This window comes from Vulpes lagopus, chromosome 15 (genome assembly GCF_018345385.1).
Source record: "Vulpes lagopus strain Blue_001 chromosome 15, ASM1834538v1, whole genome shotgun sequence".
NCBI lineage: Eukaryota > Metazoa > Chordata > Mammalia > Carnivora > Canidae > Vulpes > Vulpes lagopus.
The window spans coordinates 33,705,394-33,731,736 of NC_054838.1; the positions used below are offsets into that span (position 1 = coordinate 33,705,394).

The 26,343-nt window shown below is 36.6% G+C and overlaps 1 protein-coding gene across 1 annotated transcript in view; it reads left to right on the forward strand.

Moving 5' to 3' along the window:
• ANKRD42 (ankyrin repeat domain 42) overlaps positions 1–26,343 on the forward strand; it is a gene marked incomplete at its 5' end in the record, with an annotated part of 69,923 nt that overhangs the window by 16,444 nt on the left and 27,136 nt on the right. The window contains 4 exons of the mRNA XM_041729913.1: positions 1,059–1,194; positions 15,527–15,727; positions 20,267–20,392; positions 25,276–25,381. Of these exons, the coding sequence (XP_041585847.1) occupies positions 1,059–1,194; positions 15,527–15,727; positions 20,267–20,392; positions 25,276–25,381 (569 nt within the window). The remainder of the gene's footprint in view (positions 1–1,058; positions 1,195–15,526; positions 15,728–20,266; positions 20,393–25,275; positions 25,382–26,343) is intronic.

A 26,343-nucleotide genomic window follows, 5' to 3' on the forward strand; every position in this document is an offset into this window, starting at 1 on the left:
TGCCCTGTGATTTATATATTTGAGAGAGAGAGAGAGAGAGAAAAACACAGTGGGAGGGGGGGCAGGCAGAAGGAGAGGGAGAGATCCCAGGTAGACCTCGTGCTAAGCATGGAGTCTGACTCAGCTGGATCCCATGACCCCAACACCATGACCCCAGCTGAAACCAAGAGTTGGGCACTTAACTAACTGTACCACCCAGGCACCTCTAGTTAAGTTCCTTTTTATTTTTTATTTATTTTTAGAAATATATTATTTATTCATGAGAGACACAGAGAGAGAGGCAAAGACATAGGCGGAGGGAGAAGCTGGCTCCATACAGGGAGCCCGATAGGGGACTCGATCCTGGGATTGAGGGAACTCTGGGATTATAGCCTGAGCCGAAGGCACATGCTCAACCACTGAGCCATCCAAGGCATCCCAAGTTCCTTTTTAAAAACTATTTTTAGTGATGCCTTGATGGTTTAGTGGATTAAGCATCTGCCTTTCGTTCAGGTTATTATCCCAGGGTTGGGATGGAGCCTTATGTCAGGCTCTCCACTCAGCAGGGAGTCTGCTGCTCCTTCTGCCCCTGCCTCGGCTCATGCTTATGTTCTGTCTCTCTCTGAAAAAAATAAAATCTTTGAAGAAAAACTATTTTTATGGATCTAGTAAAGTTCTTTTTAAAAAGACTATTTAGGGGATCCCTGGGTGGCTCAGCAGTTCAGCGCCTGCCTTTGGCTCAGGGCGCGATCCTGGAGTCCCAGGATCGAGTCCTGCATCAGGCTCCTGGCATGGAGCCTGCTTCTCCCTCCTCCTGTGTCTCTGCCTCTCTCTCTCTATCATAAATAAATATATAAATCTTTAAAAAATAAATAAAAGACTATTTAATAAAATTTCATTAGTATCTTATTAGTTCATATGTTTAAATCAGTGATTATAGTAAATTTTTCTATTACATTTATTTTTTGCTTTATATTTTTAAGAACACCTCCAATTTTCAATTGCAGAATTAAACTGCTAGACTTAGTATTTCTCCTACAAATGGAAAGAAACTGAGTTCTTGTGAATGTTACCTCTAGGATCCTAGTGTGACTGATAAGAGAGAATGGAAACCTGTGCACTATGCAGCTTTTCACGGGCGGCTTGGCTGTTTGCAACTTCTAGTTAAATGGGGATGTGGCATAGAAGATGTGGACTACAATGGAAACCTTCCAGGTATTCACAAAAGTGAATGTTTTGGTTTCTCATTAATGTAAACTTAATGATTGCATTTAAGAAATTTAAACTGTCATCATTCTAACAATCCTTCAGAAAACTAAATTTGTTGACCTGAGCATTTTTTACTCTTATACCTATGTTATGTACTTCTCATGTGATTAATTTCTTTCTGAAACCATATCAGCAAAAGAGAAATTGGCAAAATTGAACTTGGATTTACTCTTCCACCAGCTATTTCCTTCATCTGCTGTCTAATGTTGTTATTTTTTAACTTCATACAGCTCCACCTCCCAGACTGTTTATAAATAATATTATAAACAGTAGACATTAGTGTATTTGAGTTAATTTGCCAACTGCAGTTGGCTAGGCTGTGATTAGCTGGCCAATTGAGACCTATACTCTAAACACCCTGTCTTCTTCCAAGAGGTGCTGTAGAAATTTGGAAGAGGGATAGATCATAGTGATAATGGAGTGATGATTATTAAAAATAATTCTTGAATTATGTCTTAAAAGAATCTTAAGTAGCAAACAATGAAGGGACCATCCAGGCAGAATGATATGAACAGGTTTGATCAAATCATTTTGTCACCTAAAAACTCCCTACATTGCTATGGAGCTCTGATTTCTTAGCTTGGCATGCTATATATTCCTAATTTGGCTCTTACCTATCTCCTTGGCCTCATCTTCCATCCCTTTACACTACTGTCTGGAATTGTTTTGCTTCTTTCTGGAATACACCCTTTACTGTTCATAAAGTAAAGATGTGTTGGTAAGAACTCTTAATTTTTGTATATTTGGAAATTAATGTTTTGCTTTTAAATTTTTTTTGTTTTGTTTTAGTCATTCTTTTGGGTGTAATACTTCATTGTGGTTTTATTTATTTTTATTAAAATTTTTTTTTAAAAAAAGATTTTATTTTATTTACTCATGAGAGATACAGAGCGAGAGAGAGAGAGGCAGAGACACAGGCAGAGGGAGAGCAGGCCCCATGCAGGGAGCCCGACGTGGGACTTGATCCCAAGTCTCCAGGATCACGCCGCGTGCTAAACAGCTGTGCCACCAGGGCTGCCTTTCATTGTGGTTTTAATTAACATTTTCTTTGATTAATTATTTAGAACACCATTTTTTTTTCTGGAAGTTTGTACCTGTCTCTCCCCACCCTTTTTTTAATTGAGGTATGATTGACATATGTACTTTATTAGTTTCAGGTGTATAGCATATTGATTTGACAATTCCATATATTACCAGTATTTACCATGATAAGTATCATCTGTCACCATACATTATTATAATATTATTGACTATATTTCCTATGCTATAGTTTTAATTTCCATGACTTACTTATTTTGTAACTGGAAGTTTGTATCTCTTAATCTCCTTTACCTCTTTCTCCCATCCCTTCAACCCTTCTCCCTAGCACCATATTATTCTCTGTAGTTATGAGTCTGTCTTTTTTTTCTTTCCTGTTTTGTCTTTCAGATTTCACACATAAGGGACATCATGTGTTATCTTTCTCTGACTGATATTACTTAGCAAAATACTCTAGTTCCAAAAAACAAAACAAAACAAAAAACAAAAAAACAAAATACTCTAGTTCCATCTATTTTGTTGAAATGGCAAGATATCATTCATTCTTTTTATGGCTGAATAATATCCCATTGTGCGTATATATCTATATATATTTATATACCACTTCTATATCCATTCATCTGTCTCTGGACACTTAGATTATTTCCATATCTTGGCTATTGAAAATAAGGCTGCAATAAACCTAGTGGTGCATATATTTTTTAGAATTAGTGTTTTCATTTTCTTTGGATAAATACCTAGTAGTGGAATTACTGGATCATATGGCATTTTTATTTTTAATTTTTTTGGTTTCAAAAAGAAAAAAAAAAAAACCCCAAACCCCCAAACCTCTGTTTTCCATAGTAGTTGTGCCAATTTAATTTGTACCAACAGTACATTGAGAGGTCTCTTTTCTTCACATTCTCTCCGAAACTTATTTCTTTTTACTTTTGACACTAGCCATTTTGACTGGTATGAGGTGATATCTCATTGTGGTTTTGATTTGCATTTCCCTGATGATGAGTAATGTTGAGCATCTTTTCATGTGTCTGTTGGCCATCTGTACCTCTTCTTTGGAAAAGAAGATCTATTCAGATCTGCCCATTTTTAATTGATTTATTTGTGTTTTTAGTGTTGAGTTGTATAAATTCTTTATATATTTTGGTTAATTAAACCCTTACTGGATATCGTTTTTAAAGCCCACTTATATGACCTTTGGAGAAAGTAATATGATCTCGGTCTCTTGCTCTTCTGTCTTTTTTTTTTTTTTTTTTTTAAATTTTTATTTATTTATGATAGTCATACAGAGAGAAAGAGAGAGGCAGAGACACAGGCAGAGGGAGAAGCAGGCTCCATGTGCCGGGAGCCTGATGTGGGATTCGATCCCGGGTCTCCAGGATCGCGCCCTGGGCCAAAGGCAGGCGCCAAACCGCTGCGCCACCCAGGGATCCCTGCTCTTCTGTCTTTAAACATGGGAGCAATAATTTAGATAAAGCTTCAAAAAGACCCAGTTTAGCAGCACAAAGTATTTCAGATGGGTTCTTCAGTTCAGAGTTTGGGAAGAATTTGAAGCTTCTAAACTCATCTTAACCAGTCATTGTAAATCTTTCTGAATTTCTGTGTGTTTACCTGTTTGTTCATAAACTAATTTAGAAAGTGATTTTTATCCCCAGAAATTTCATTTATTGTGATACTTATTTTCAGTATTACCCAGTCATTGTAAAAAAAATAACTTATAAGAAAATAACTACTTATATCGAAGACATTATGGTAAGAGCTGGTGTTTCTATAGTTAGAGAAAAAGTGAAGGGCCTGTTAAGTTTTTTTTTTCATTTACTCTTTGTTTATACTTTCAAGGATATAATTGCATCATTTGAATCCATCTCTTTCATTTTATTGATCAGGAACCTATGACCGGTACAATGGCCAGTTATGTTCTTTTTTTAAAAAGTTTTATTTATTTTAAAAGATTTATTTATTTTAGAGAGAACGTGAGTGAGAGGGGCAGAGGGAGAGGGAATATCAAGCAGATTCTATGCTGAGCATGGAGCCCAACATGGGGCTTTTTCCCCACAACCATGAGATCATGCCCTGAGCCAAAACCAAGCCTGACACTCAATGGATTGCGTGACCCAGATGCCCTGTGATTTATATATTTGAGAGAGAGAGAGAGAGAGAAAAACACAGTGGGAGGGGGGGCAGGCAGAAGGAGAGGGAGAGATCCCAGGTAGACCTTGTGCTAAGCATGGAGTCTGACTCAGCTGGATCCCATGACCCCAACACCATGACCCCAGCTGAAACCAAGAGTTGGGCACTTAACTAACTGTACCACCCAGGCACCTCTAGTTAAGTTCCTTTTTATTTTTTATTTATTTTTAGAAATATATTATTTATTCATGAGAGACACAGAGAGAGAGGCAAAGACATAGGCGGAGGGAGAAGCTGGCTCCATACAGGGAGCCCGATAGGGGACTCGATCCTGGGATTGAGGGAACTCTGGGATTATAGCCTGAGCCGAAGGCACATGCTCAACCACTGAGCCATCCAAGGCATCCCAAGTTCCTTTTTAAAAACTATTTTTAGTGATGCCTTGATGGTTTAGTGGATTAAGCATCTGCCTTTCGTTCAGGTTATTATCCCAGGGTTGGGATGGAGCCTTATGTCAGGCTCTCCACTCAGCAGGGAGTCTGCTGCTCCTTCTGCCCCTGCCTCGGCTCATGCTTATGTTCTGTCTCTCTCTGAAAAAAATAAAATCTTTGAAGAAAAACTATTTTTATGGATCTAGTAAAGTTCTTTTTAAAAAGACTATTTAGGGGATCCCTGGGTGGCTCAGCAGTTCAGCGCCTGCCTTTGGCTCAGGGCGCGATCCTGGAGTCCCAGGATCGAGTCCTGCATCAGGCTCCTGGCATGGAGCCTGCTTCTCCCTCCTCCTGTGTCTCTGCCTCTCTCTCTCTATCATAAATAAATATATAAATCTTTAAAAAATAAATAAAAGACTATTTAATAAAATTTCATTAGTATCTTATTAGTTCATATGTTTAAATCAGTGATTATAGTAAATTTTTCTATTACATTTATTTTTTGCTTTATATTTTTAAGAACACCTCCAATTTTCAATTGCAGAATTAAACTGCTAGACTTAGTATTTCTCCTACAAATGGAAAGAAACTGAGTTCTTGTGAATGTTACCTCTAGGATCCTAGTGTGACTGATAAGAGAGAATGGAAACCTGTGCACTATGCAGCTTTTCACGGGCGGCTTGGCTGTTTGCAACTTCTAGTTAAATGGGGATGTGGCATAGAAGATGTGGACTACAATGGAAACCTTCCAGGTATTCACAAAAGTGAATGTTTTGGTTTCTCATTAATGTAAACTTAATGATTGCATTTAAGAAATTTAAACTGTCATCATTCTAACAATCCTTCAGAAAACTAAATTTGTTGACCTGAGCATTTTTTACTCTTATACCTATGTTATGTACTTCTCATGTGATTAATTTCTTTCTGAAACCATATCAGCAAAAGAGAAATTGGCAAAATTGAACTTGGATTTACTCTTCCACCAGCTATTTCCTTCATCTGCTGTCTAATGTTGTTATTTTTTAACTTCATACAGCTCCACCTCCCAGACTGTTTATAAATAATATTATAAACAGTAGACATTAGTGTATTTGAGTTAATTTGCCAACTGCAGTTGGCTAGGCTGTGATTAGCTGGCCAATTGAGACCTATACTCTAAACACCCTGTCTTCTTCCAAGAGGTGCTGTAGAAATTTGGAAGAGGGATAGATCATAGTGATAATGGAGTGATGATTATTAAAAATAATTCTTGAATTATGTCTTAAAAGAATCTTAAGTAGCAAACAATGAAGGGACCATCCAGGCAGAATGATATGAACAGGTTTGATCAAATCATTTTGTCACCTAAAAACTCCCTACATTGCTATGGAGCTCTGATTTCTTAGCTTGGCATGCTATATATTCCTAATTTGGCTCTTACCTATCTCCTTGGCCTCATCTTCCATCCCTTTACACTACTGTCTGGAATTGTTTTGCTTCTTTCTGGAATACACCCTTTACTGTTCATAAAGTAAAGATGTGTTGGTAAGAACTCTTAATTTTTGTATATTTGGAAATTAATGTTTTGCTTTTAAATTTTTTTTGTTTTGTTTTAGTCATTCTTTTGGGTGTAATACTTCATTGTGGTTTTATTTATTTTTATTAAAATTTTTTTTTAAAAAAAGATTTTATTTTATTTACTCATGAGAGATACAGAGCGAGAGAGAGAGAGGCAGAGACACAGGCAGAGGGAGAGCAGGCCCCATGCAGGGAGCCCGACGTGGGACTTGATCCCAAGTCTCCAGGATCACGCCGCGTGCTAAACAGCTGTGCCACCAGGGCTGCCTTTCATTGTGGTTTTAATTAACATTTTCTTTGATTAATTATTTAGAACACCATTTTTTTTTCTGGAAGTTTGTACCTGTCTCTCCCCACCCTTTTTTTAATTGAGGTATGATTGACATATGTACTTTATTAGTTTCAGGTGTATAGCATATTGATTTGACAATTCCATATATTACCAGTATTTACCATGATAAGTATCATCTGTCACCATACATTATTATAATATTATTGACTATATTTCCTATGCTATAGTTTTAATTTCCATGACTTACTTATTTTGTAACTGGAAGTTTGTATCTCTTAATCTCCTTTACCTCTTTCTCCCATCCCTTCAACCCTTCTCCCTAGCACCATATTATTCTCTGTAGTTATGAGTCTGTCTTTTTTTTCTTTCCTGTTTTGTCTTTCAGATTTCACACATAAGGGACATCATGTGTTATCTTTCTCTGACTGATATTACTTAGCAAAATACTCTAGTTCCAAAAAACAAAACAAAACAAAAAACAAAAAAACAAAATACTCTAGTTCCATCTATTTTGTTGAAATGGCAAGATATCATTCATTCTTTTTATGGCTGAATAATATCCCATTGTGCGTATATATCTATATATATTTATATACCACTTCTATATCCATTCATCTGTCTCTGGACACTTAGATTATTTCCATATCTTGGCTATTGAAAATAAGGCTGCAATAAACCTAGTGGTGCATATATTTTTTAGAATTAGTGTTTTCATTTTCTTTGGATAAATACCTAGTAGTGGAATTACTGGATCATATGGCATTTTTATTTTTAATTTTTTTGGTTTCAAAAAGAAAAAAAAAAAAACCCCAAACCCCCAAACCTCTGTTTTCCATAGTAGTTGTGCCAATTTAATTTGTACCAACAGTACATTGAGAGGTCTCTTTTCTTCACATTCTCTCCGAAACTTATTTCTTTTTACTTTTGACACTAGCCATTTTGACTGGTATGAGGTGATATCTCATTGTGGTTTTGATTTGCATTTCCCTGATGATGAGTAATGTTGAGCATCTTTTCATGTGTCTGTTGGCCATCTGTACCTCTTCTTTGGAAAAGAAGATCTATTCAGATCTGCCCATTTTTAATTGATTTATTTGTGTTTTTAGTGTTGAGTTGTATAAATTCTTTATATATTTTGGTTAATTAAACCCTTACTGGATATCGTTTGTAGATATCTTCATCCATTCAGTAGGTTGCTTTCTGTTTTGTTGATGTTTTCCTTTGCTGTGCAAAAGCTTTTTATTTTGGTATAGTCCCACTATTTTATTTTATTTTATTTTTGCCCATGAGATATATCCATAAATATGTTGCTAAGGCCCGAGTTGAAGAGATTACTGCCTATGTTTTCTTTTAGGAGTTTTTTTTTAATTTTAAAGATTTTTTTTAAAAAAAGATTTATTTATTTATTTGTGAGAGACACACAGAGAGAGAGAGAATGAGAGAGAGCGAGAGAGAGGGGCAGAGGCAGAGAGAGACACAGGCAGAGGGAAGAAGCAGGCTCCATGCAGGGAGTCCGACGTGGGACTCGATCCCAGGACTCCAGGGCCACGCCTTGGGCTGAAGGCAGCACTAAATCGCTGAGCCACCCAGGCTGCCCTCTTTTAGGAATTTTATGATTTCAGGTCTCACATTTAGTTCTTTAATCCATTTTGAGTTTATTTTTGTATATGGTGTAAAAAAGTGATCTAGTTATATCTTTTTGCCTGTGGCTGTCCAGTTTTCTTAGTGCAATTTTTGAAGAGATTGTCTTTTCCCCATTGTGTATTCTTGCCTCCTTTGTTGTGTAATTGTGGATTTCTTTCTGGGCTCTCTCTTCTGTTCCATTGATCTGTGTGTCTGTTTTGTGCTGTTGCCATATTGTTTTTTTTTTTTTTTTTTAAAGATTTATTTATTTATTTATGATAGAGAAAGAGACATGAGGCAGAGACACAGGAGGAGGGAGAAGCAGGCTCCATGCCGGGAGCCCGACGTAGGACTCGATCCCGGGACTCCAGGATCTGCCCTGGGCCAAAGGCAGGCGCCAAACCGCTGAGCCACCCAGGGATCCCAACCATATTGTTTTTATTGCTGTAGCTTTGTTGTTATTCTTGAACTATGGGATTGTGATATCTCTAGCTTTGTTGTTCTTTTGCAAGATTACTTCAGTTACTTTTTTTTTTTTGTGGTTCTATTCAAATTTTAGGATTATTTTTTCTGTTGGTTATTTTGATAGAGATTGCATTGAGTCTGTAGTTTGCTTTGGGTAGTATGAACATTTTACCAATATTAATTTTTCCAGTCCATAAGCCTATTTTTCCATTTGTTTGTGTCATCATCAGTTTCTTTCACTGACATCTTACAGTTTCGGAGTAATAGTCTTTCATCTCGTTGGTTAAATTTATTCCTAGGTATCCTTTTTGGTACAATTGTAGATGAAATTGTTTTCTATTATTTCTGCTGCTTCATTATTGGTGTATAGAAATGCAACTGATTGCTGCATATTTTGTATCCTGCAATTTTACTAACTTTATTCTAATAGTGTTTTGGTGGAGTCTTTAGGGTTTTCTTTATGTGTAGTATCATGTCATCTGCAAATAATGACAGTTTTACTTCCGTACTGAGTTAGATGCCTTTTATTTTTCTTGTCTGATTGCTGTAGTTAGGACTTCAAGTAGTTTGTTGAATTAAAGTGGTGAAAGTGGACATTCTTGGTTTGTTCCTGATCTAGAGTAAAAGCTCTTAGTTTTTCAGCATTGAGTATGATTTTGGATGTGGATATGTCATATATGGCTTTTATTAGGTTGAGATGTTTCTATTCCACCTATGTGATGAGAGTTTTTATCATGAATGGATGTTGTATTTTGTCAAATGCTTTTTCTATATCTAGTGAAATGATCTTATCATTTTTATCCTCCCTCCTATTAATGTTATGTTTCACATTGATGGATTTGCAAATTTTGAACCATCCTTCCTCCCTAGAATAAATCCCATTTTATTGTGGTGAATGAGCTTTTCAATTAATTATTGATTTCAATTTCCTAATATTTTATTGAGAATTTTTTGTCTATGTTTATCAGAGATACAGGCCTGTAGTTCTTTTTATAGTGTCTTTGGTTTTGGTATCAGGGTAATGCTGGTCTTGAAGAATGAATTTGGAAGTTTTCCTTCCTCTTCTATATTTTGGAATATTATGAGGAGAATAGATGTTAACTCTTCCTTCTTGTAAATCCATCTAATCCTGGACATTATTTTTTTTGTTGGGAGTTTTTTTTTTTTTTAAGATTTTATTTATTGACTCATGAGAGAGAGAGAGAGAGAGAGAGAGAGAGAGAGAGAGAGAGGCAGAGACACAGGCAGAGGGAGAAGCAGGCTCCATACAGGGAGCCTGATGTAGGACTCAATCCTGGGACTCCAGGACCACACCCCAGGCCAAAGGCAGGTGCTAAACCACTGAGCCACCCAGGGATCCCCATGTTGGGAGTTTTTTTTTTTTGATTACCAATTCAATTTTTTACTAGTAAATAGTGTGTTCAAATTTTTTATTTCTTCCTGATTTAGTTCTGGAATGTTTTATATTTCTAGGAATTTATCCTTTTTTTCTAGGTTCTCCAATTATTTGACATATAATTTTTCATAGTCATTCATACAATTTTTATATCTGTGCTGTCAGTTGTTATTTCTCTCATTTCATTTCATCTTTAAAAACATATTTTTAAAATATTTTTTTTAAGATTTTATTTATTTATTCATGAGAGACACACAGAGAAAGAGAGAGAGAGAGAGAGGCAGAGACATAGGCAGAGGGAGAAGCAGGCCCCATGCAGGAGCCCGACATGGGACTCGATCTCAGGACTCCAGGATCACGCCCTGGGCTGAAGGCAGGTACTAAACCGCTGAGCCACCCAGGGATCCCCTATTTTTTAAAGATTTTATTTATTTATTCATGAGAGACACAGAGAGGGAGACAGAGACATAGGTAGAGGGAGAAGCAGGCTCCCTACAGGGAGCCTGTTGTAGGACTTGATCCCAGGACCCTGGGATCACAACCTGAGCCAAAGGCAGACTCTCAACCACTGACCACCCAGGTGCCCCTCATTTTTTAAAAGATTTAAAAAAATTTTAAGTGATCTCTACACTGAACATGGGGCTTGAACTCATAACCCTGAGATCAGGAGTCATGTGCTCTAATGACTAAGCCAGTCAGGTGCCCCTTTACCATGTGGTTTCTGATTTTGAGTTCTCTCTTTCTTGATGAGTGTGGTTAAAGGTTTATCAGTTTTATTCAGAGAACTAGCTGTTAGGTTTCATTAATCTTTTCTTATTATTACAATTGTTACTTTTTAGTCTCTCTTTCATTCATTTCTTCTTTCATCTTTATTATTTCCTTCTGCAGACTTTGGGCTTTGTTATTCTTTTTCTAGTTCCTTTAGGTGTAGGTTTAGATTGAGATTTTTCTTGTTTCTTGAGGAAGGCCTATATCCCTCTATAAACACTCCTCTTAGAACTGCTTTTGGAGCATCCCAAAGATTTTGCTTTCAATTTTCTGTTGTCTTCATGTGTATTTTAATTTCCTTTTTGATTTATATGTTGATCCATTGGTTGTTTAGGAGCATACTATTTAGCCTCCACATATTTGTGGTGTTTTCCATTTTTTTCCTGTGCTTGATTTCTAGTTTTATACTATTGTAGTTGGAAGAGATAATTAATATGATTTCTATCTTCTTAAATTTATATTGAGACTTGTGGCCAAATCTGATCTGTCCTGGAGAATGTTCATGTGCACTTGAAGTAAATGAGTATTCTGCTGTTTTGGGGTGGAATATTCTATATGTATCTGTTAAGTCCATCTCATCTGATCTGTTGTTCAAAGCCACTATTTCCTTATTGGTTTCATCCTGGATGATCTATCCATTGATGTGAGGTTTTAAAGTCCCATTCTATTACTGTATTACTATCAATTTCTCCCTTTAAGTCTGTTCTATTTGCTTTATATATTTAGGTGCTCCAGTGTTGGGTGCGTAGATATTTACAGTTGTTAAACTCTCTTATTGCATGAGTATTTATCATTATGTAATGTCGTTTGTTTATTGTATAGTTTTTTTAAAAATTTTTATTTATTTTTTTAAATTGGAGTTCAATTTGCCAACATATAGCATAACACCCAGTGTTCATCCCGCCAAGTGCCCCCCTCAGTGCCCATCACACAGTCACCCCAACCCCCCGCCCACCTCCCTTTCCACTACCCCTTGTTTGTTTCCCAGAGTTAGGTGTCTCTCATGTTTTGTCACTCTCACTGATATTTTCACTCATTTTCTCTCCTTTCCCCTTTATTCCCTTTCACTATTTTTTATATTCCCCAAATGAATGAGACCATATAATGTTTGTCTTTCTCCAATGGACTTATTTCACTCAGCATAATACCCTCCAGTTCCTTCCACGTCGAAGCAAATGGTGGGTATTTGTCGTTTCTAATGGCTGAGTAATATTAGTCTTTGTTTTAAAGTCTATTTTGTCTGGTGAAAGTATTTCTACTCCAGCTCTTTTGTCCCCCTACCTCCAGTAGTGTGTGAAGTATCTTTTTCCATCTTTTCCTTTCAGTCTGTATGTGTCTTTAGGTCTGAAATGAGTTTCTTATAGGCAGCATATAGGTGGTCTTGTTTTTTTATCCATTCACTCACCCTGTGTTTTTTGGAGTTTTTTTTTTTTTTTGGAGTATTTAATAGTTTATCTACATTTAAAATAATTATTGATCAGTATTATAAAAAATTATTTCATATGCTTAATGGCCATCTTATTATTTCTTCTTTTTAAAAAATGTTTACTGTTGTTTTTCTTATTTAACAATATATTTATTTTTTAAGTAACACTTATACCCAATGTGAGGCTTGAACTCACAACCTGAATTCAAGAGTTGCATGATCTTTTGACAGCCAACCAGGTACTCCTGGCTATTTTCTTTTGTGCAGTACTAGTTCACATATTTTGCCTATTTTTTATTAAGTTTTCTTGCTTTTTTAAAAATTAATTGTAGGAGTCTTTATGTAACCTAGATACAAGCTTTTTGTCACTTAGATGTGTTTTATTTAAATGTCTTTTCCATTCTATGGCTTGCCTTTTCATTCTTTTCAGATATCTTTTGATGATAGAAGTTTTAACTGTAGTATAGTCAAGTTTAATAAACTCTTCCTTTATGGTTAGTCCTTTCTGAATCCTGTTAAAAAAGTCTTTCCATACTCTTTGATCATGAAGACATTCTTTTATAGTCAAGAAATTTTATTATTTTATCTTCACATTTGGATTTCCAGTCCACTTGGAGTTGACTTTTCTGTAACACATGGTAGGGGGCAATTTCATTCTTATTTGATTCTTTATTAAATATGTCTAATCATTTTTAAGTCTTTCTGCCTGCTCATTAAAAAAAATCCAACTTTTATTTCTTAAAACATGTATAATTTTTGGGCAGCCCGGGTGGCTTAGCGGTTAGGGCCGCCTTCAGCCCAGGGTGTGATCCTGGAGACCCAGGATCGAGTCCCACGTCGGGCTCCCTGTATGGAGCCTGCTTCTTCCTCTGCCTGTGTCTCTGCCTCTGTTTCTCTCTGTGTCTCTCATGAATGAATAAATAAATAAAATCTTAAAAAATGTATAATTTTTTATGACCATATAGAATATAATTTTTATTTTTTTATTATTTATTTTTAGTGTTTTTTTTTGTTTGTTTGTTTGTTTGTTTTTTTTACTTATTCATGAGAGACTCAAAGAGAGGCAGAGACCTAGGCAGAGGGAGAAGCAGGCTTGCCACAGGGAGCCCATTGCGGGACTCTATCCCTAGACCCGGGATCATGCCTTGAGCTGAAAGCAGATGTTCAACCGCTGAGCCACCCAGGTGTCCCTAATTTTTAATAGTATAATATAGAGGTGAAGAATGTGGCTTCAATACTAGACTGCTTGTATTCAAATCTCTATCTTAAATTACTAATTCAGCATTTATTTACTGAGTATTTATTATGTGTCATTCCCTCTTCTTGGTGCTAGGGATGTCACACCAAATAAAACAGACAAAGTCCCTGCCTTCATACGGTGGTGGTGTTGGTGAGGACAGAGACAATAACCAAAAGAATATAAATTACGATTAAGTAGGGATATGTGTATGAATAAAATCAGAAAAGGGAGTAGAATGTTAAAGAGGAAGAAATTTAAAATAGGATGGTCAGGTAAGACTTCCCTGGGGAAGTGATAATTGGATAAAGACTGAAGCAGTTGGAACAGGTCTTGTGACCATCACAGGGAAAGAGTATTTCAGGAAGAGATAACAGCAAGTTAAAGTTTGTGAGGCAGGAGTGTATTTGAGTAACAGTGAGTCAGTATGGTTAGAACAGAAGTGAGAGAGTAAGTAATAGATCATGAGGTCAGGGTAACATGAGCCATTGAAAGATTTTGAGCATAGCAGTGACATGATCTGACTACATTTAAGAACATTTTCTCTGTTTTGTTTGTAATAGATTGCAGTGTGGGTATAGGGATAGCAAGGGTAGAAATATAGCAGTTGGGAGCCTGATGCAATAATTTAATGCTGCTATTTGGTTGGAGCAGAGCAGAGGCAACAAAGATAGTGAGAAGTAATTGGGGTCAGTATATTCTTTAAAGATAGAGCCAATAAAATTTGCTGATTGATGAAGGTGTTGAGAGTGACAGAAAGGAGTCAAGGATGGCTCCAGGGTTTTGGGCATGAACTACAATGGAGAAAAGTGAGTTCCTATTAAGTAAGATGGGGGAAACTATGTAAGGAAAAGGTATGCAAGAGCGATGAGGAGTTGTTTTTATTATGTTAAGTTCACAATGCCTGTAAGACTTAAGTGTATATATGATGAATGAGCTGTTGGAAGAATCTCAAGTTTTATGGGGAGTTTTAATTTTTTTTTTTTAGGTTCATCTGAGAAAGTGTAGAGTGGCGTGTGCCTGCAGCTTTTCTTTTGGGTATTATTACATCTTGTTTCTCCTGCATTATACTGGTCACTTAGGCACTGCCCTACTCCTCCAGAGGCAAGGTTTGTATGTTGATTGGGTTGTTTCCCAAATAGTCACTTCTCCAGAGTTGTGAAGGCTCCCTTTTTCTTTGTAATCACTGCCTCTAAACTTGTGATACCCCTTCTGGGGCATTCCAATTTTTTTGCAGATTTTGGGTTGTGGCTCTCCTTTAGTCTGATTCAGTTATGTTTTCTTTCAGGGCTTCCTTAAAATTTGTTGTGTGTTCTTGATGTTCTTGTTTGTTTTTCTAGTCTTTTTTGGCTTCTATTTTCAAGGATTGAGAATAGAAATGGTGAGGTAGTGTGTGTGCTTTGTCTGCAGTTTTGATCCAGTCTTCTGTTTTAAATAAAAAGAATCAATGTATATGGAAAAGTGACAAAATCCATAGTGATAAGAATAACACTCATATTTTCATGGTGACCTGGTTTGTTTTCTGCACTTTTTTCCAAAACGTTAAAAAAAAATTACCTATTATCTATCTTACATAACAAGTATTTTCTCATGTAATTATAAGATGCATAATTGAGATTTCACTTTTCAAGAAAATTTCTGGGGCCTTCTGTTTGGTGTCTCTCCTCTGGTGTCTGTACATTCACAGTATGTGTAACTCTTTAATCATTTAGTATGTTGCTTTGGCATGACCTGAAGGTCGAGTAAAGACTTGTAGGCTCTGAAAAAAGGTGTTACCTTGCTCAGAGTATTTTCCTGTTACATAGGAAAGGGACAGTCATCTTCCTGTGAGAACGAAAGCCAGTGTTGTTATTTCTTTCTTCAAGTTACTTTATCATCAATTTAAAAATTTATTTATTTTTTTCTCTCTCACCTATAGTTCACTTAGCAGCCATGGAAGGTCACCTTCACTGCTTTAAATTCCTACTCAGTAGAATGAACAGTATAACACAAGCTTTAAAAGCCTTCAATGATAATGGAGAAAATGTATTGGATCTGGCCCAGAGGTTCTTTAAACAGAACATTTTGCAGTTTATCCAAGGGGCTGAGTATGAACGAAGTGATCCGAGAGATCAGGAAAGTAAGTAATAAGCCCTGAAATGTTTTAGCATTTAATGAGTAAGTGGAATAAAAAGAAATTATAGGGCAAATGTTACATTTAAATATGTTACTTATAATTGTCCATTTAATTAAATATATTACTATAATTGTCCATTGTAGTTATATAAATATGTTGCTTATAATTCATTCCGTTTTTCTTTATTATAAAATATTTTAGGCAGAAATATATAAAGATTAATGTAATGAACATTCTCTGTGCCACTGATTTAAGGATAAAATGTTATAGATTTAAAGCTTCTTGGTTCTATTATTATTATTTTTGGTTCTGTCTCTTTAATATCACTCATTTCTTTGTCTTCCTTCTCAGAGGTAACTATTGTTTTGGATTTATAATTCCATTCTACAGGTTTTATATTTAGTGTATATGTACCACAATAATATACACTATTGTGTGTTTTTGAAGTAATAGACTAAAATGACCTAAAATTCAGTGGCTTAGTGATTTATATGACAGCCCAGGTTGAAGAGTGAATCTGTGCTGTGCAGTCATTCAGTAACTGGCTTTTTTTTCCCCACTAGCTCTCTTTGGTTGTAGAGAATATAACAGGAGGTGGGGGGAGGGAGCAAGACTGTAAGATTTTCAAGGCCTAATAAGTACTCATCACTTTTGCTAACATTGCATTGGCAAAAGTTGAGTCACATGGGCATATTAGCTGTGAGGATTCAGTACCTTGCTGAGAAGACTCACCTCAGCTACAACTCCCTTACTATTGAAGGAAGACTGTTTTTGTGGACAACTAGCAGTCTTTGAAACTTCTTTTAAAATCTTATGAAAATGGTGTAAAACAATATGCATTCTTCTATTCCTTACTTTTTCCACAAAATACTATGTTTTTGAGATTTATTAGGTTGATGGAAGTATCGTAGTTTATTCTTTTTAAATGTAGGTATAGTTTTGCATTTTATGAAAATCATTATTCATTTTCCAATTTGATATTTAGATTGTTTTTCACTATTACAGTCAGTGTTGTCATGGATATTCTTGTATGTGTCTCCATACATACAAGAGATTCTTCAGAGAAGTGCTTCAGTACCTTTTTAACACATAGCCCATGTAGACAATATTTGTATGGCACCCTGGGATTGTTGGATGTGGCTTCTTGAGGTACTGCCTATCTTTTCTGAAGACTGAGAGCTGAGAGCTCTGCTTGGGTAAATAGATATGCAGTTTGCTTGGTGGGATCTGCCCATCTTCAGTATAAATAGGGATTGCTATATTCTTCATCAGAGTAGTTGTAGGAGTTTACACTCTTTATGTTTGGTGGGAATTTATTTATTTATTTTAGAGAGAGAGAGAGAGAGAGAGTGAGTGAGCATGAGCAGGGGGAGGGGCAAAGGGAGAGGGAGACATTCCTGAAGCAGATTCCTTACTGAGCATGGAGCCGGACCTGGGGCTCAATCTCAGGACTGTGAGATCATGACCTGAGCTGCAGTCAAGAGTCTGACAGTGAAACAACTGAGCCACCCAGACACCCCTAGAATCAATTTTATTAAAGTATGGTTTATATATAATAAACTGTATTCATTTAGTGTGCAGTTCGGTGAGTTTTGATGTATCTTGAAAACATCACAATCAAGATATAAAACATTTCCATCACCTCTGAAATATTTTTAATATCCCCTTGTAGTTACCCTTACTTTTAGCCTGGCTGCATACAACCACTTACTTGCTTTCTGTCACTGTAGATTAATTTGAATTTTCTAATAGAACCATTTTGAGATTCTATTAATATACATATGTATATTATATATATTCATTTTTATTGCTAAATAAAATTCCATTATATGGATATACTTTGTTTTATTTTGTTTTAAACCAGCTCACCTGCTGATGAACATTGGATTATTACCAGTTTTGGGCTATTGTTAATAAAGCTGCTCTGAACATTTACATATATGTTTTCAGTTATCTTGGTAAATACAGAGGAGTGGAGTGTATGGTGGGTTTATGTTTAACTTTAAGAAGTTGTGTAACTGGGGCACTCAGGTGGCTCAGTCAGTTAAGTATCTGGCTCTTGATCTCAGCCTAGGTATTTTTTTTTTTTTAATTTTTTTTTTTTTAAATTTTTATTTATTTATGATAGTCACAGAGAGAGAGAGAGAGAGAGAGGCAGAGACACAGGCAGAGGGAGAAGCAGGCTCCATGCACCGGGAGCCCGACGTGGGATTCGATCCTGGGTCTCCAGGATCGCGCCCTGGGCCAAAGGCAGGCGCCAAACCGCTGCGCCACCCAGGGATCCCCTCAGCCTAGGTATTAATCTCAGGTCATGAGTTCAAGCCCCAAACTGGGCTCCATGCTAGGCATGAAGCCTACTTTAAAAAAAAAAAAAAAAAAGTTGTGTAATTATTTTCTAAAGTAGTTGTATGGCTTTACATCACCACTTATGTGTATGAGAATTCCATTTGCTCCATGGAATTGCTAACATTTGATATAGTCTGTTTTATTAACTGTTCTATGGGTGTGTAGTGTTATCTTACTGTGTGGTTTTAATCTATATTTCCCTGAAAACGAATGATATTGAGCATCTTTTCAAAAGAGCATTTGTGTATCTTTTATGAGGTGTCTGTTTAATTCTTTTGCCCATTTTTTAATTGAGTTGTATGTCTACTCATTACTGACTTTTGACAGTTCTTTTTTTTTTTTTTTTTTTAAATTTTTATTTATTTATGATAGAGAGAGAGAGAGAGAGAGACAGGCAGAGACACAGGCAGAGGGAGAAGCAGGCCCCATGCACCGGGAGCCTGACATGGGATTCGATCCCGGGTCTCCAGGATCGCGCCCTGGGCCAAAGGCAGGCGCCAAACTGCTGAGCCACCCAGGGATCCCACTTTTGACAGTTCTTTAGGTTTTGTTAGTTATATGTTATGGCATATATTTTCTCTCTTTCTGAAGCTTGCCTGGTTTCTTGGTAGTATCTTTCTTTTTATAGTTTATATATAAAATATATAAAATTTTGAATTTTATTTATTTTAGAGAGATTGAGCTCAGGAGTAGCAAGAGAGGGGCAGAGAAAGAAGGGAGAGAGAATCTTAAGCGGGTTCCGTGCTCAGTGTGAAGCTGTCTGACACACAGGGCTTGATCACATGACCCTGAGATAATGACCTGAGCTGAAATTAGGAGTTGGTTGCTTAACTCCCTGAGCCATCCAGGTGTCCCTTGGCAGTATCTTTCAAAGAACAAAAGTCGTAAATTTTGATAAAGTACAATTTATCAATCTTTTCTACAGGTCATTTTTTTGTGTGTCCTATCTGTGAAATACTTGTCCAAGATATTCTTCTGTAGTTTCCCAGAAGTTTCTCAGTTTTGGCTTTTTAATTCAGATCTTTGATCTATATCAAGTTAAATTTTATCTGGAATTTTGAGTGAAATAAAGTGTTTATTTAAAAATATTGTTTTTTTTTTTTCCCCTACATATATCTACTTGTCTTAGCACCAGTTTTTTGGAAAAGCTTCCCTTTCTTCATTGATATATTTTGTCAACTTTGTAAAAAATCAATTGCCTATATATGTATGGGTGTATTTCTGGCCTCTGTGTACTGTCTTACTGATATATATGTTTATTTGCCAATACTGCAACTGCCTTGATTACTGTAGCTTTATAGTAAGACTTAAAAACAAGTAGTGTAAGTCTCCAACTTTGTTCTTTTAAAAATACTCCTTGGAGGGTTGCCTCAGTGGTGCAGTCAGTTAAGTGCCCAACTCTTGGCTTCAGCTCAATTCATGATCTTGGGGTCGTGAGATTGAGCTTTTGAGCTCTGCACACAGCACAGAGTCTGCCTCAGACTTTTCCTCTCCCTTTGCCTCTTCCCACTGTGCCATCTCTCTAAAATAAAGAAATCTTTAAAAATACTGTTTGGCTATTCTCTTTCCTTTCCACATTTAAAAATGAGGATAACTATATCTCAAAGTTGTTAAGAGGGTTATGGTGAGGCATTCCTTATAAGTGCTTACTACCACGGCTGGATTCAGGAAGGGGTCAATATATGAAGTCATCTTTAAAAACATTTTATTAAGTATTTATAGTTAGGCACTTAGGTCAGGTACATTTACATAGGCATGTGTTTATGTATATGTATTTGTTTACATATACTTTATCTGCTTCCTGTTAATTTTGCTTTCTTCGTTTCCATGCAAACAGAGGAGAGTGGTATGTGCAAATGTAGGAATTTAAACCAATTATGTCTTTTTACAAGGGACTGAAAATGACCATCTTCTTGTGTTTTGTGGTGGTCTGAGGGAGAGTGGAATATTGCTAAGAATAGTTCTGGTACAGTACTACTCTTGGCATGTTTGAGGTCTTGCAGGGAGAAAGGGCCATGCAATTAATAATAATCTTATTTTATGATTCTCATTTTATTACTTGTCATTGCATCAATCGAACTAATTCCAATATCACATCATAATTGAGTTAATATTGAAATCTGAAATGAGACTGCTTAAGGTAGGGAAAACAAATGAACTCATGTGTTGACTGAAATGCTGAATTTTTATTCCTAGCCTTAGCGTTTCCAGGTCATGTAGCTGCCTTTAAGGGTGATTTGGAAATGCTTAAGAAATTAATAGAAGATGGAGTAATTAATATTAATGAACGTGATAATAATGGATCAACTCTTATGCATAAAGGTGAGTTATGATTCCTGTTTCATTTTCAGTTCTGACACAATTACTGTTATTTACCTTTAATATAATTATCCCTCAGAAACATGTGAAAATGTGAAAGTTTTCCTAATACCCTAAGGGATATCAGTCTACCTTATATGGTACACAGAATACTTAATTTTCAGTTTAGTGTGTTACTCCTTTTATGATGCTAGAAATTCACTATCACATTTAGAGTAATTCGAATGGAAATTCTCTTATGGCATTGACATATTAAGATATGAAATTCACTGCTGGAGAAGTTTCTTAGGATTATTATTTCTTCGGACTAAAAATGATCTATTCTTGCTAAAGCATGAAAAAGGTATAGCAGAGTTTGAAAAAAAAGTATAGCAGAATTTGAAAAAAAGGTATAGCAGAGTTTGGAAAAAAAGGTAAAGCAGAATTTTCTTTTTTCTTGTACTCTGCAAAAATGTTTTTACTTCCATAGAAATATCAATGAACATTAGATTTATTTTATTTTATTTTTTTTTAAATTTTTATTTATTTATGATAGTCACAGAGAGATAGAGAGAGAGGCAGAGACACAGGCAGAGGGAGAAGCAGGCTCCATGCACCGGGAGCCCGACGTGGGATTCGATCCCGGGTCTCCAGGATCGCGCCCTGGGCCAAAGGCAGGCGCCAAACCACTGCGCCACCCAGGGATCCCGAACATTAGATTTAAACACATTTTCAAGGGATACCTGGGTGGCTCAGCAGTTGAGTGCATCTGCCTTTGGCTCAGGGCCTGATCCTGGAGTCCCAGGATTGAGTCCCACGTCAGGCTCCTTGCATGGTGCCTCCTTCTCCCTCTGCCTGTGTCTCTGTCTCTCTCTGTATGTGTCTCTCATGAATAAATAAATAAAATCTTTAAAAAAAAAACCCCCACACACATTTTCAAGATGTCCACCACTATTCTCTGCATTCTCTCCTTCCTTCTGTGTGGAATTCTAAAATACTAATTAGCTTTTTTACTTTTTTAATTAGACTTTGTCAAATTGTCACCTCCTTGTTGGGAGTATGTATTCTAGGATTTGTTTGTGCTAGTCTTCCTTTTATTTATAAAATCAATAACCAAATCTTTAACCTAATGCATCTGAAACTTCCATTCTGCTTTATTTGTGACATTATAAGGTCCTTCATAATGTAATAGCAGGTAACTCTTGTAAAAGTGTTAAGAGTAAAGGGATACCTGGCCAGTTCAGCCAATAGAGCATGGAACTCTTGATCTTGGGTCATGAGTTGTAGCCCCATGTTGGGCATAGAGATTACTTAACCCTTAAAAAACAAACAAACAAACAAAAAACACCCCAAAAAAACCAAAAACAGTTTAGAGTAAAAAGACAGTAGGGTAGTTAATGCATTATGTGTTTGAGTTAGATTTTATTTTATCAATAACTTCTGATGGGCCCAATCACAGATTATGTTCCTGTTGGTTAGGTTCTTAGTTTAATGATTAAAGCTGGTTTAATCCATAATCTTCAGTATAGAATCTAAACATCATGTATACCAATAGTTTTATAAGAGAGAGGTTAGGTGGAATAAAAAGAAGGGGAATGCAGAGAGGATTCCTCTTATACTCAGAGAAATTCCCATTTTGGCAAACACTGTCCTAGACTTGGATAATCTTACTCCTCTATCTGAGCTGGCTGTCTGTGGGTTTGGCTCTTCACCATGGGATTTGTGAATGGGCAGGAAACTTAAAATGTGCACTACATATATATATATATATTTTAAAATGTGGTGTCCTGAAGCAAAGCCCCCATTTCATATCCTAGGTATGATCACTTTTTGTTACTAATGTGTATGTGGGGCATTATTAGACACCGTAGCAAAGATAAGTGTGACATGGTACTTATAATGCATCTTCATAGGAAGGATGAAGTTTTCATTGATGGCTAGTTTTCAGCCTTTCTCAGTCATTTCTTCACTACTGGACAAAAGATTGAAATGAGGAATCTGGAAGAATGTTCTAAAGGGCTTGATGCAGGTGTCCCGGCATTTCACTGCATCTGTATCTTTGGGGTGAATCCCCAGCAGTGCAATTGCTGGGTTGTAGGGGAGATCTATTTTTAACTCTTTGAGGAACCTCCACACAGTTTTCCAGAGTGGCTGCACCCCGATGTTTATAGCAGCAATGTCCACAATAGCCAAACTGTGGAAGGAGCCTCGGTGTCCATTGAAAGATGAATGGATAAAGATGTAGTCAGTGTATACAATGGAATATTACTCAGCCATTAGAAACGACAAATACTCACCATTTGCTTTGACGTGGATGGAACTGGAGGGTATTATGCTGAGTGAAATAAGTCAGTTGGAGAAGGACAAACATTATGTGGTCTCATTCATTTGGGGAATATAAAAAATAGTGAAAGGGAATAAAGGGGAAAGGAGAAAAAATGAGTGGGAAATATCAGAAAGGCAGACAGAACATGAAAGACTCCTAACTCTAGGAAATGAACTAGGGGTGGTGGAAGGGGAGGTGGGCAGGGGGTGACTGGGTGACGGGCACTGAGGGGGGCACTTGATGGAATGAGCACTGGGTGTTATGCTATAGGTTGGCAAATTGAACTCTAATAAAAAAAAAAGGGCTTGATGTGTAACAATAGGGTGTTGTGGATGCAGCCACTGTGAGAAGATGGGAGGGTGAAACTGAGTAACCAGAAGTGTTTGTCCTTCACCCCTTGTCTTGTCAGTCAGTCTGTTGAGGACTCCTAGGGCCAGGGGTGAATCAGGGAGTGTGGTGGGGGTTGGGGGGCTGTGATAAGTAGCTACAAGTGGGGGGAGGAGCGTTTTGTGTACATTTACCATTCCTGACAAACATCTTTATGTTTAGATTATATCAAAATTGGGTAAATAAAAGTTAATGTCTCCTTATAACTTAATTCACATTTCCCACATTGATTAATCTGTTTATTTTTCTTTAATTTTGAATTTGATTTAGTAAATAAGCTGTGGTGTCTATCATTGAGGCATTCCTATTAGTCATTTGAGGATTGTTAAATTTCTTAAAAATTTCTAGTCACTGCATGATTTTATCTGTTTTCTAAAAAACAGATCAAATTAACATAGCCTAATGAATGTACAATAAGGATCTTGAGTAAAATTCCTTTTATTGTATTTCATTTTAGAGAAGTTACTTAGCTTCTGCTCCCCCCTTTGTAAAGATTACTTGTGTAATAAAATGGAAGTGTTTAGTTAAGCTCATTCTATCTTATAAAACAATTATCTGTGATTCATAAACACCATTTTGTAACTCTTAACGATGGAATATGTTGCTCTTTTTGTCTAAAGTGAGGTTATTTCTAGGGGTCTGGGAAATCTTATAATCATGTACTGTTTTTTGGTTAACTGGTTTTGGATTTGCTGTAGGAGAGAGCAAGAAAGCCCAGGATTTTCAGGGGCCAACTGAGTTTGACAGATGGCTCTGAGTGAACTAGAGAAGGGTAGAAGAACCCTTATAGTAACAGACGTAAGGGGGTTATTTTGTCACTGTATCAGACTTTGTGTCTTCTTTTCTCTGTTGCCAGTTTTGGAGGTGGATTCACTTTTTGAGAAACTAGGGACATACCAAATATTTCTTGTCTTTGATTCATTTTACAGAGGCACTTATATTCAGCACCAATCAGATGTCAGCACCATATAGACAGTGTGAGATCCAGACCTTATTGTTAAGGAGCTGCATACTTAAACCATGGACAGCTAGAGATTTGTAGAAGTCAGGATGTAATTAATGGCTAAAAGTATTTGGTTCTTAAAATACATGCAGTAGAAATTCAGGAGTAGAAACTGAGGAACAGAAGAAGTTGATAAAGGTTAAATTAGAAATGTTGGTGGGAATTCAGAAATAATATCTTATGTTTATATGATACTTAACAGGGTATAAAACTGTCATCACATTTAATCCTTATTGTAATTTTATGAAGCAGCAGTGTACCCTCCTTCTAAATATGAAAGCATCTCTGTAAAAGATGAAATTGAGGTCCAGAGGGATAGTTTTCTTAACTGAGATTACACAGCTGGTAAGAGCAAAGCTGACATGTTCTTAATCTCATTCATTTATTCATTCATCAACTTTATAGACATATATTGAGGGTCTGTATGTGCCAGCCATTTGCTAAGTTCTGTCCTGTCCTCCAGGCTCACTATCTAATGCATCTAAAGTCAAATCTTTTAAGTCTGTTGAGGTTTCCCCCCTCCCCCAGTTCTCCTGAATCTTCAAATGGATCTACAAGGATGGATAGAAGCTAGATGAACATGTAGTTGAGCCCTGGGAACTAGGCGAGAAGACACATAAACAAAGTTGTGGAGGTGAAAATTAATCCTGGGTACATGTGTTAAGGACAAGATCTAGAAAAAGGTGGTAAACAGTTCAGATGATAATAAGTGAGGGGCCTATAATTTTGAGTTGTGAGAATCAGAAGGATAACCTGTTTACATAAGATGACACAAGATTTTCAAAGTCAGTGTGGGCCCCGGGCTTGGATTGCACTCACATTCTGGTCAGCTGCAAGATTAGTCAGCAGCTATAGGTAGCAGCAGATGAACACTGGATAAGGATTGAGAAAGCCTAGATTATATTTTCAAATCCATTATTTGCGTGCTGTGTGATATTAAATAACCTCTTCAAGCTTCAACTTTTCTATCTGTGTGTAAGGTCCTCTGTGTAGGAGTTGAGCACAGTAGATTTTTGATTAAATGTTTGTCTAATGAATACACAAATTAACAGCTGATAATATCTGCCCAACTTTTGTTGGTTATTACAAGGATCACTATTTATGAAACTACTCTCTAATGGGACTGAGATTTTAGACAGTTGTTACTAATAATAACTTTTTGTATTTTCTGTTTTTTTTTTTTTTTAACAGCTGCTGGACAAGGCCACATAGAGTGTTTGCAGTGGATGATTAAAATGGGAGCAGACAGTAATATTACCAACAAAGCAGGGGAGAAACCCAGTGATGTGGCTAAGAGGTATCCCTATCTGCTTTACTACTTTTTGTTTTTAAAATTTTGTGTATACTCTCTTACACTCAGAAAACTCTGAGGATTTAATGGAATTATACGATTCCATCAAATGCTGATGGGATGACACTTTTCAAGCTGAATTGACCTTTGATGACATATCAATTCTTCTCACTAAAGTAATGGTTTTCAACTGGGAAGTATTAATATCCCCTTGAGAGGCTGGGGAGGGAATTTGGAAATGTGTGGAGGAGTGTCACATGAGTGGAGACCATCACTGATACATAGTAAGTTCAGGTCCAGGAATGCTAAACATTCTACAGTGCTTAGAACAGGGGTGCAGGGGCACTTGGGTGGCTCAGTGGTTAAACTTATGCCGTTAGCTCAGGGCATGATCCCTGGGTCTCAGGATTGAGTCCTGCATTGGGCTCCCCATAGGGAGCCTGTTTCTCCCTCTGCCTATGTCTCTGCCTCTCTCTCTGTGTCTCTCATGAATAAATAAATAAAACCTTTTTTTTAAAAAAAGAACAGGGATACAGAATGAAGAATTGTTTCACCTAAATGCTTGTACCTGTTGAGAAATACTATGTGATTAAAAGGAGTAATCAAAAGGAGTCATATAGGTTTTGAAGCAAATTTTGGTATTTACATTTAAATTAAATATAGCACTTATTATTGAGCGTATCCTGCTCAAGGAAAATTTAGCTCATCCATTTGTTCATTTGGTTGTTGTTGTTATTGTTTTAATAAAGATTTTATCTAACATGGGTTTGGGGTGAAGCTGAGCAGGGAGCCTGATGTAGGGCTCAATCCCAGGACCCTGAGATCATGACCTGAGCCAAAGGCAGATGCTTATCCCCAGGTTCCCCTTATTTGGCTATTTTTCATTTAGCTTCCTATATACTTAGTGTATCCCTACTGGTATGCTTAATGTTAAGATTACAAAGATGAAAAAAACAGTTTTTGCCCCC